Source organism: Lacerta agilis, chromosome 8 (assembly GCF_009819535.1).
Source record: "Lacerta agilis isolate rLacAgi1 chromosome 8, rLacAgi1.pri, whole genome shotgun sequence".
Taxonomy (NCBI): domain Eukaryota; kingdom Metazoa; phylum Chordata; class Lepidosauria; order Squamata; family Lacertidae; genus Lacerta; species Lacerta agilis.
This window is the reverse complement of record NC_046319.1, coordinates 49,300,076-49,312,211: the sequence shown is the minus strand read 5'-3', so window position 1 is coordinate 49,312,211 and position 12,136 is coordinate 49,300,076. Positions and strand designations below refer to the sequence as shown.

Here is a 12,136-nt window from a genome sequence, read left to right as displayed (position 1 = left end):
GTCACTATCCTGGTTACTTGGCATGCAGACTGTTTGAGGCTCAATTTCTACTGGCAGCTCTAGGTAGGGCTGGGAATGGTCTGTGTCTGAAACCCTGGAAAGCCTTGGCTGCCAGACAGTGTTCATAATGCTGCACTAGATAGACCTAGCAGTATGATTCAGTATTGAGGCATCTTCCTATGATGCTCAGACTGGGGAGAGCAGGGAGTGCAAGGTCCTCGCACAAGCTTGGGCCAGCCATGAACAGCCCACCCGGTTTCCAAGGGCTGCTGCTAAACACCGAGGCCAGATGATGTGTAAAGAAGAGGTTGGCAGACTGCAGGGCAAGGAGCCAGCCCTGAGGTGGCCAAAGGCAGCAGGACATCAGAGACAGAAACTCAGGGAAAGGGAGGCCTAAGGGGGAAAGACAAGAATAAGGAGGGAAGGAAGGAAGCTGAAACAAAAACAGGGCAGGCAATATAGTTCCAAGAAAACTGGAAAGCTGAGGAAACATTGGTGCTGGCATAGAGTCTATTTGAGCTGGTTAAGTTCATTCTTGAGAGAAATGCTGTCCATCCCCCACAAAAAGAAAATTTTCCATCTACCCTCCCAATTTCCTGGGGGCAAGGCACCTGAGAGTGATTGCTGTGATTGGTTTTTTAAAATCTACCTAAGACAGGTGCGTGGTGCTTGGCTTGGCCTAGAAGTTAGGGTAAGGATCCGTCACATGCAGGCTTTTTAACATCAGTTCACGTGAATGTGTCATGGGACTCTCTCCATGCCTCTGAGCCGTTTGGCACATGGAATCCCCAAGTTGCTAGCTTGGCTGTCTTGGCCTTGCAGCCAGCCTGTGTGTGTGCTGAAATACACAGTGTGCTCCTTTGCAAGGTGGGTACATGTAAGGGGGGTGCGATGTTGGTAGAAGGTCAGCTGTGGTCAGCCCGTAGTCTTTCTGGACCGCTCTGCCACTCAGGAACCCTGGTAAGCTCCAGAGGAATCTCAAGAGTTCTCCAGACCACAGGCTGACAGCGTGGGCTTTAAATCACTTGTTAATAGGGTAACTGAGGAGAGTTGTGCAAGAGGCACTGGATGTCCTCAAGATTTTAGAAGCAAATAAGATTCAGTTTTCTCAGAATTATTAGCCCAGTTGTACTTTTGGCCTCTGATTACCTGAGTCTTGGCAGCATTGCAGGTTTAGGCCTAAGTGCTAATAATGCAGGTCTGGCCGTGAAGGGATGAGAATGAGGCTAACTCACTTGTTGCGCACGCCCAGCCCTTTGAGACGGCAAAATGGCTTGTGTTGTTCCTGCGTGAAGACCACCAACCCTCTGATCTCTCTCTGTCCTTATGTTTTAGGACTACTGTCCTGGCTGCAGTGGCCTTCCTGGATGCCTTCCAGAAAGTGGCAGACATGGCCACCAACACACGAGGTACGTTGTGGGAGCTTTTTGGACTAAAATCTAGCTGACTGCAAAACTGGCCATATCGCACAGCCAATGGCAGAGAGCAGAACAATGCCTGTGGGGAAAAAACTCACCACCAAACTGGCAGGCCCATGGCCCCTCTCTGTTTACTCAGGATCACTTACAGTGCTGAAGTTACCCCACAACATACTTTTAATCCCTCTTCGTACTCACACTCAATCTAGCCCAGTGCTTGGTTTCCACCTGCAGCAGCCAAACAGGTGCCTCTGGAAACATTCAAGAGGGACATGTTCAAACATCAGAGATGGAGCAAGATTTGTTGTGTGTGTTTCTTTTCTGTTTCTGTGACATTCCCATGGGTGACCCTACTGTGGTACTAAGTTTAGTGACTATCGCCACGTCTTGTGGCAGTGAGTTCCGAAGGCTTTTAATTTATTAGCAATAAGTATGTTTTCCCAAGGAAAAATATATTAGAGGATTTGTTATGTCTCCTTCCCACTTCTGAGGAAGCATTTGAGGCAGGTCACATCGGTAATAAATAATAGCAATAAAACAGCCAAACGAGAGGGGGGTGAAGGCAGATAAAATATGTGATGCATTCTGAACCAAGTTCCAGTCAGCATCTGGGAAACCCTGAGCTTGTGGTGCGTAGAGAGAGAGAGATTAATTTCATGGTGGGGTCTTACATGGTCATTGGCAATCCCCTTGCTTATCTCTGCTAATCCAGACATGCTTGTGGGATCACCATGAGGGGAAGAGCAATCATCCTGCTTTTCTAGCAATGCTCATTCGAAGGCCCTTTGATAAATAGGGCCCTTTTTAAAGTGGTACTTCCTTCATTTCTGGGTGGGTGCTACAGTTGTGGGGGAAACGGGCTTCTGGAGGCAGCGAGGCAGGAGCCCTTAAAATTTACCTATAAATATGAGTTCCACTGACATCAGGCAGGCGCCATCAGTGCACCTTTTGGTTTCCTACTAAGAATGTTTTTGTTCAGGCAAGTGGCAGTCTTTCCAGACATGTAGAAGCTGTCATGTGTTTTAATCTGGTTTAGTTTATTGTTGATCTTTATTATTTTTGAATGTTTTAAATATTTGCTTTTACCTGTTGTTGTTTTTACTGGTCATTTTATTGTTATGTTTCTAAACTGTTTTGAGGTTTTATCAAGCAGTATTGAAATGTTGTGAAAGAAACAAGAGTTTCAGAATGTGCCTCTTTTCCCTCCGTAGGGCAAAGTGACCTATTCTGGGCACCTTGTGGCATGTAGATGGCAGAGGTCTGCACCTGAGGACCAGTCTTGCTTGTGACCCCTCAGATTGTCCTTGTACCCGTATATGGGCACCACCCAAGCACAAATCAGCCAGGAAGCTCACGATATGGTCTTGATCGAGCCCTAACCTTGAGCTGACCTACATAACCCATTTTCACTGCCCTGAACTTTTTCGAAAAAGAGCAGAGGGAAAACACGGCTTTTTTTTTAAAAAAAGTAATCTCCTCTGAGCCGAAAAAGCCAGGTGTAACCATGCCTTCTTGTGTACACATGTAAAGAGCCCGCCCACCCCTTCTCGGAATTGGCATTGGGATATATATATATATATATGTTTATTTATTTTCTCGCCCTTCACCCTAAAGGCCAGGGTTGGTTACAATTAAAACAAGGGGCACGGTATGCCACAGTAAAAACTGGGTTATCTAAGAAGGAGAATCAGCAGTAAGCCAGAGTTGGAAGGAATTGACTGTGCAGGTTAGTTTGTTGTTTGACAAAAATTGACAGAATAATGTATGTGGGCAGCATTTGTGTTGAGCCAACAGTTACTGGGATAAATCTCTGAAAGGAAGCAGAGAATTGGGTAGGCGATAAAGGAAAGCTGAGGAGGCTGGTACGAAATAAGGCGATGGAGGGAGGGTTGATGGATTCTGGAGAGATATAGGGAGCACCGAATGGAGCTTGGGAAGTGAAGCAAAATGTAAATAACACCTTTCACCTGAAGCAGGAGGGGGGGAAAACTGGTTTAGAATGTGAGTTAATCCCAGAATAAGGTCTGAAGACACAAGAGCTCACCACTTTGCTATAGCTAAGCAACCCTGGGCCTGCTCTGACTCCTGGATGGGAAACCACCTGGGAACCACAGGAATGCTCCCTTCTAAGGCCACAGAAAGGTGGGATAGAAATGTAAGAAATAAAATGTAAAACAAAAAAAAACCATACAAAGCGTTGAAAGAACCAGATGGGTCATTGGTCGGACCCAGCAGGCCCTTCATACATTCTTATGAACCTAGTTATTTCCCTTTTTCAGGAAAAGCTTGGTGTGGGGAGGGTTCTTCCTTTGAACGTGACAGGGCAGAAGAGCTATGGAGCAGTTTCCTGGCATTCTATCATGGCTGGTTCACTCCTGCTTTTAGACAAGAAGCCACAGCTTGTTATCTTTAAACATCTAGGGAAGGGCTGTGACAAGAAAACAAGGGTAGGCCTCCATATTTACTTGCACAGGCTTTCTGCACCTACTACTCAAACCCATGTAGAGGTTGGTGTTTGCTGCTGAGATGATGTTTTGGGAAGATGTGGCGATGCCAGCTCCTCGTGACAGACCAGGAGTGTGTATGCCTAGCAAACACATGCTCATTGATTTGGTTATAAATCGTGAGAGGGAGTTTCCCTTTTAACTCAAAATGGACCGCATGGCACGTGGGGAAATGTCCTAAAGAAGTAGGGAAAGGGAGCGAGGTTCAAACCCACCTACCTTTGTGTGCTTACTTTTAGTTTTAGAAGTAACCCCCCCCCTCCTCCAAACCTGTGAGCAACACATGTTTAACGAACAGGTCCATGCCTGGCTTGGCTCAGTCTGCCACCTCCCCCAAGTCCACAGAATTCCCTGTTCTTAGTGGACAGATGTGCCGGGTGATTACTAAAGGAGAGAGCCACAGGTAATAGAAAAGTCAACCACGGCTGTGATTTGGAAAGGAGGTCAGGGGAGGGGGAAGGGAGTCCTTTAGGAAAAGGGGCTTTGGGCTGCCTGGTAGGGTAGCTTGGAGTGTGTGGCCCTTTGGAGAATTCCTCAAGAGGGGAAACTGAGGCATGGATCATGCAAATGAAAAATGAGGTGGTAAAACATTTCATCTGTACCATTTCAGATCACAAGTGGGAAACAGTTGCATGCTTCTCAGTAGTAGTAGTAGTAGTAGTAGTAGTAGTAGTAGTAATTAATAATAAACACAGTAATTTATATTCCACCATCTGGCTGGGTTGCCCAAGCCACTCTGGGCAGCTTCCAACAAATTTTTAAATATTAGCATGTTATTAGCATATGAGCATAGAAAACTATTCCTTACCCCCACCCCCACTCCCAGCTTTCTATACTCAGTGAGTCTCAGGCTGTGAATGAGAGTTGCTTTGCTCTGTAATTCCTTTTGACATCCTTGTTGCCTGCCTAGCCTGTGGGCTGCACTGCCTACTCAGAGCATGGTGAATGTCCCATCTGATGCATCTGGATCTATCTTGGGAACATGGTCTCTATGCTTAAACCACATGCACAAGACATCACCCAGTTCCATACACCCAATTCTTCCTGCAGACTAGAACTGCCAGTTCACCCATAGCTATTTACTGAAAGAATGGCTGAATCCAATTTTTCACCATCCAGGTATTTTGTGTGGGTGGGCAGTTTCTGCCTCTGGAGGTTAGATGTCTTGGTTATGGCATGAAATTAAAAGGAACTGAATTATATAGAGTAGGACACAATAGGTAATAACCCAGAGCCTGTTGGCAGCTGGATATCATCCTTCTCTTTGGGTCTCCTTCTGTCCAGCTGTTCAGCAGAGAGCAGCTGAGAGGGAAGATTTTGATGATGTGCAAAGTGTGCAATTGTGGTTCTTTCCTCTGTAGGAAGATCAAAGCGGAGGCGGGGATGTCTCAGTTAAGTAGTAGAGTTCCGTTCCGTACAAATATGCAAAAAGTCATTCATGCATTTCTTTAATTGCATGCATGCAGTTTTGAGATTGCCATTTCAATTTGAAGTTTGAGACTTTGAATAGTTGTAAGGCAGACTTGCAGCTCAGCTGTTACTTGCATTCTTCTGCTGCTGTGATTGAGTTTATTTTGCCTTTTGCGCATTCAGAACAGAAGGGGATGTTGAGAGCTTTTTTTTTTACAAAGTAAAGAAAACATCTAGGGAGAAAATAGAAGATGAAACGATTTTAAATACACCCCTTTGCTTGTAGCTTTTGCTCTTTAACTCACAATGCCTTGCCCTGCTCACTGTGTTGGGCCACTCGTGAAAATACTTTAATGGTGACAGCTTTCTTGATCCTAAAGGCAGCAGATATGTTCAGGATATTTGCTTGTGGGTCCTTGGTTCACCATAATTTTATGGTTGGGGAAGTCATGGTTGTCTCTGTTGGATGTCCAGCTCCCTTTACAGGTTCCCTGTTTCAGAGACTCTCCATTTCATGTGCTTGAACACCTGGTGCATGTGCTTGTACCACTTGGCTGTCCTTAATCAAGGCTGGCTTCATTTCCCCAAGTTTCCTGGAGTACCAAGCAGCTAGTCCATGGGAAGTAAGCCAATGTGCCCACAAGCCTGTATCATCTCAGTATTACAAAGCTGACTAATGCTTCGACGTGGCAGGAAATTTACATGCAGAGTTAAAATGGTCAACAATGCAATAAAGCAGTCTGCGGCTCAAGAGTAACTTTTACTAGCACTGAGGGCTTGTCTGGAAAAATAATAATTTTGCCACATTTCCTCATGCCTTAGTAATATCTAGGGCAATGTTATATGTGGGGCTGTTCAGAAACTTCAGTGCAGTAGATTCAAAGTGTGGTAGACATGCTTATGGACTAGGATCTGCTGTGCTGATAATATCTGACCAGTGGTTGAAAGATGTTCACTGGCTTCTCCAGTTCTCTACCAGGCTCAGCTCATGTTGTTTGTTTTCTACGTATAATGCCCCAAGTGGCTTGCAATCATGGCTTTTGAAGGGCTGTCTTGTTGAGTGGTTACAGTTTAAAGTTCATTACTGTTCCACAGAAATGTGTATCTCTTTAAAAGAAAGAAGGAAATGAACTGACCTAGTTTTGCAGCTGTGGGGCAGTATAGCAGGTGATGTTAAGTTTGTATTGATTTAAGGCTTATCAGCAATCGGATACAGTATATAAGGAGGTCTGCGTACCTCTGTCAGTACCCTGGGTGGTGGGTCACTGGATGGGTCATGTTACTGTAGCGTTCTTGTGGTTAATGTAACTTCTGTTATTTTTCTTTAATTAAAACAACTCCTAATTATACTTTGCAGTCTCCTCAGAATGCCTTTTGTTGCACAGTTACTCAGTTTAAATACGCCAACATGGCTTTTGAAGGGCTTTTGAAGGGCTGTATAACCTAGCTTCCCCCAACTTGGTGCCCTCTAACATATTTGGAGATAGGGCTGGACAACTCCCATATGGAGTTGCTAAACTCTTGGTAGCACACACACACACACACACACACACACACACACACCCCGCTCCCATTGCAGGGTAGCAATAGGACCTTTGCTGCAGTGGGGGGATCATGCACTGCCCAGTTTTTTCTCCTCCAGGGCCAAGTGAATGCTGCCCTATTATTCTAGTGGGACACTGTTAAGGACAGGTTTTTGGCTTTAACTGGTTATTAGTGCTGATTATGTTTTGCTTTTAGTTGTGTTTGTGGACTCATTTGCTTATGGCTGTGTTTTATGGCTTTTATTATGTCAACCACTCTGGGGTGCACAAATGAAGGGTACGAAGCTATTTGCTCGTTGCATTTTAGCCTGTTTTAGTTCGTATTTTGTCCTCTGTGCTGTTTTAAGAGATGTGCATAAGCTCCCTTGGAAAGGCAAGGTATAATAAGTCTTATAAATAATTGCAAACATAAGGTGTCCCGGAGCTGGAAGTGATCACAATATTATTCAGCTCGCAATTCAAAGGAAGGCGAAAACACTGAAGTGCAAAACAACCACAGGCAGGGGGGGCACCTTCCCACCAAGGGATGTGGGGAAGGGAGCAGGCAGTTCTTCAGGTACCAGCTTCTAAGCAGAGCCAGGCTTTACATGTCAGCACCAGTGCACTAAATGGTCTCAGAAACACACCACAGCTACTGAAGCTCCAAGCTTCCAGCCCCAGTAAGTAGCCAAATTTGAGCTCAGTAATTGAAGGAGAGAAAAAAAAAATCAACTTGGGCCAGCCTTTCCATCTTTACACTGATGACTTTTGAATGAATTGACTCCCCACCCCCACCCCATTTTAAATTTTCTTGTCTGTCTTTCCTCTTTAATGTTTCGCTGTTGTCCAAGAAGGTTGATGGGCGGGTGAGTAGGAGGTGCTGTGTCGTTTTAACTTTTGTGTTTATGGCAACAAAATTCCCTAGGCGTTCTCTGAAAAGAGACAGAAGGACCTCTGAGACTACACAGTTTTATCCACTGGGTTGTTAGTGGGGTGGTGGAAGAGGACAAGGGAAACTGGGGGGGTTGCTCTGGTTGCACATGTGTGGACATTGCGCGGCGGGGAGGGGTGTTGCTAGTGAAGGAGCCAAGTGTGATTCAGAATGTGAACCACAAGATCTCAGCGTTTGCAGAAAATGCTGGGAGATTTTTTTTCCTGAAAGAGATACTGAGGATGTATTTTGTGTCAGGTGATTACAGCCATAGGGTTGGGGGCTGGGGGGGGTGTAAAATGTTTTGGCCAAGAGGGAGCAGCTCTAAGAGGAAGCAGCAGTCCTGGTCAGAACCGGGAAAGGGGGAACAGGAGGAAATGATTTCTCCCTGTCAATGACTGTGATCTGCAGCAGAAGCCCCTTTCAGCAAGCTAAGGAAACAAGCAGAGGAAGTGAGTCATCCTCCTCTGTCTATTGCTGCAGCTGCACAGCGGTGGCTCTGGAGCCAGGATGACCCCCACCCCCAGTAAGAAGGGGTGTGTGAAGTGCACCAATGTTATGGAGGTAGTACTGGTGTCTTTCCATCCTCCACGGTTGGGAGCAAATTCCAAAAAGCAGCAGAGGGTCAGTCACAACAATGTCACCTCCTGATGCTCCGACACTAAAGAGTGTTGCTCTGGAAGGTCAGGCTCAACAGACTGCAGGACCAGAACCATAAGCACAAGCAGACTTGCAGAGAATTAGCTGGCCTCATCTGAGGTCAAGAAGGAAATGGTCTTGGGCTCTTGGAATGTACGAGAGAGAGATGACTAAAGCGCAGTGATCATGCTTAGCATTGAGCAAGGCCACTTGGCAAATCATTGCCTAGTAATCTCAAGATTAGCAAAAGGAACTGGGTCACTGGTAGGATACCTGGCCCTCACAGGTACCTTACCTTTAAGAGCACCTTTTTGATCAAAAGTTTAAAATTGATTAATCTCTGTTTGATTAAATACTATGCAGCTCGTCCCGTTCCCCCAGTGATAGCTGACAGGTCAGGCCAACTCATGCACTGAATGAGCATCGGGTGGCTCACCCAGAGCTGGATGAAAGGTGTCTTTCCAAACAGTATGGTGGCTGGCCTGCTTTAAAGGGCTGTTTTAAGGAGTAGGGTTAGAGAATGCATGTCAAGTGCTCTGGGGCAGCCTCCAAAGATCCCTTCCTGAAGGCTGTGTTAATGTCTTGGAGACTCCCTGCAACCGTTACCACTTCCTGGCCAGCTCAGGCTGGCCAGCAGAAGGGGAAATGTTTTGGCATACCTTAGATTCCGCTTTGAAGAGGGGCAAATTGCTCTCTGCAGCTCGCACAGTGCTGCATAATGGTGTGCGTGCAGATCTCTCATTAACCTGGATTCATCATGTCGGCTGAGTTGATCATGGTCTGTTGCATCCACTCTTAACTTCCTCCCTCCCAGTACCTTTGAGGGGTGGATCTGCCATTCCCAGGTGACACTGGGTTCCTCTGACGTGTGATTTCTGTGCATTCGTCTTTCCTGCCACAATTGCGTGCCTTCGCCTCATTAATCTTTCACAGTCATTCTGCTTCGGTGTTGTGGGAATACGCAATGTGTTCTTCCTAGGAAGTGCTTAAAAGGCAGGATTGAGAGGAAGACACATCCTTTGGGGGGCACTTTTTATGTATATCTCAAGGAAAACAGAAGGTAGTCTAGATCCTGGAGCCACCTTCGCCAGGTTGGTGCCATTCATGTTTTGGGAAGCAACTCCCAACAGCCCCAGTCAGAACAGGTATTGTAGTCCTTAGCATATGGGGAGCAACAGATTGGCGAAGGCTAGAGCAGCAATTCTTCTTCTCTGGCGATCACTCGTAGCCAAGTAAGATTGTCTTGCATGAACAGTGTCTTAACAGTGAGTCCGTAAGTGACTGTGGAGGCCAATTCTGGATCCACACGTCCTTCCACAGTGGGGACATGGGTTTCTGGGTGGGAGTTGACCATGGTGAGGATTTGCCAAAGCTGCCTTCCTCTTAGCTCATTTCTCCCTTTCGTCCTGAGTTCTTGCTTCTTTAAAGTCAATGACACCTTTGGTAGAGGCTATTCTCCAGCTGCAGCACTCACAGCAATTACGGCACATGTGGCCAGGAACAAGTGGAAACGGAAATGAGCAAAAAGAGACAGAAATCACCTCTGGCTGTTAGTTTCTGATGCTATCAAGGGCATTTAGCTGCGACTCACAGGGTGCCATCTCATCTTGTGTAAAGGCCCCTTAAAATGCATGTTCACGGTCATTTCAATGAAGCTTGCACTAGATAACTTCTCAGTGGATTGGGCTCCCATGTGAATTAGTGTATGAGGGCATTTTTCTCTCCCACAAGCAGCAGAATGCCCCATAATCCATGCTTTGTGAGGGATGCAGTTTGATGGGCGGTTCCTATAAAAGACTGTTCCATCCACTCATATCCTCATGTTCAAGGCGCAGAGAGAGGGGGGTGGGTCAGTGTCAGTGTGGTTATTGCTACCCCCAATGGACAAAATCTGAATTGCTCTGTTTTCCATCAGGCAGGGCCCTCAATCTAGACTTGGAGCCGATTGTTAGCCTTTGATAGTGATAGCCTTTAACTCAAAGGATATTCTAGACATGGGAGGGAAAGGCAGAAAGGAGCAACCAAAATTATCAAAGGGGCTGGACTAATCAACCCCCCTTTGTGGAAAGGTTACAACATTACAATGCAGCTGAGACCTCATCACGGTGTATTTATGGGTGAAGTTAGGGGGTGTGCCCCAAATGCATTCCACTCCACACACCTTCTTATATCAAAATGCATTTGTTTCCTAATCTCCCAGTTTGGAAGGATCCTTCCGATGCTCTTTAAGTTGCAAACACAGCCTCTAGTTCCACTGTGTAAGAGGGAAAACCCCTCTCTTTTTAATGGAAACTCTTGTGAACACTTTACTAATTTGTATAAAATAGGCTGTTGCCAAGTGACTCACTCTAGCATGAATGGAATCCTGGAACAACCTTTGGCAAGGGGAAGAAGTGTTTGTGAGGTGATTTGGGGGGGGTGTTACAAGCCCACTGGAGAGTCCATTTTCACCTGTAAAATCTTGGAGGGGAAGATGCTGCCCCAAAGTAATGTTTCATAAGAGCTTCTATTATTCTGACTTTTCAGTACCATGTAATGTCTGGAGATAACAGGGGCTTCTGAGGTGACTGGATAGAAAGCCAGACCTGGGACAGTGTTCAGGAGATCCCTGCTCTGCCGCCACCTTCCCTGAGGGAAAATGGATGTCCAGAGAGGAGGAGTTGAGTCTCAAGTAGAGGCTGAAGAAACAGCTTGCAGGACTCTTGTGAGAGTAACATGATGTCTTTCTGTATGCCCCCTCAGGAGGAAAGTCAGGGGAGAGCCCTGATAGCTCTGCTTTGCTACTTCCGAAACAAGGTGCTCCTTCCTCAGACTCTCAGGCAACTCGGTTTCACAGCCCATGTGATCTCACTCCCTCACACAGCCCCAATGTCAGGCTTTCCTTCAGCCTGTGGTGACATCTCAGTTCCTTGCCTCTCCATTTTCTTTCTCTCCGACTGAACAAGAGAGAAGGAAAGAAAAGGAATTTCGTACTTGAATTTTTCTTGTAGTACCTCTTGACTGTTGTCCATTAACATGAGGGCTGGTTTTTCACCTCAGGAGCCACGAGGGACATCGGCTCCGCGCTAACCCGGATGTGTATGCGGCACCGCAGTATTGAGACCAAGCTGAGGCAGTTTACCAAGTAAGTGCCTTTCGTTAGACTCGCGTGCTTGTCATGTGTGTGGGCCAGCCCCAGGCTCCCTTTCCAAAGGAGGAGGAGGAGAGGGAGAGGCTCAGTGGCCTCGAAAACGGGATTGAGGAGGTGCTGAAATAGGCAAGACATGCAGAAGGAGGCTCAGGGTTTTAGAAACTCGAGCCACTTCCATACTCAATCCAGAGAATGAGTTATTGAGCCATTTGGATCCCCTTGGCACATTTATGGGGATTTCGTTGCAAACCCTTCTCCACGTCCCTTGGCCCTGCTAACCCGCCTCTCTCTGGGTGCCTCCCCCCCTGCAGCGCCCTGATGGAGAGCCTGATTAACCCCCTGCAGGATCGGATAGAGGACTGGAAGAAGACGGCTAACCAGCTTGACAAAGATCACGCAAAAGGTAAAAGGGCAGGAGGCACCCTGGCTGCCCCATAGAATAGAATAGAATAGAATAGAATAGAATAGAATAGAATAGAATAGAATAGAATAGAATAGAATAGATCTTTATTGTGGGAACAATGAAATTCCCCGGTTGCTATATCAACTCAAATAAGGCACTCCACATAATTTAAAAATAC

General features: G+C 46.3%; 1 protein-coding gene across 6 annotated transcripts in view; it reads left to right on the top strand.

The window, feature by feature from the left end:
• The window catches only part of MTSS2 (MTSS I-BAR domain containing 2), a 58,495-nt gene that overhangs the window by 28,303 nt on the left and 18,056 nt on the right, over positions 1 to 12,136 (top strand). For all 6 annotated transcript variants that reach the window (XM_033157330.1, XM_033157328.1, XM_033157326.1 and 3 more), the window contains 3 exons: positions 1,336 to 1,409; positions 11,465 to 11,549; positions 11,867 to 11,958. In XM_033157330.1, the coding sequence (XP_033013221.1) occupies positions 1,391 to 1,409; positions 11,465 to 11,549; positions 11,867 to 11,958 (196 nt within the window). In that variant the 5' untranslated portion in view covers positions 1,336 to 1,390. The remainder of the gene's footprint in view (positions 1 to 1,335; positions 1,410 to 11,464; positions 11,550 to 11,866; positions 11,959 to 12,136) is intronic.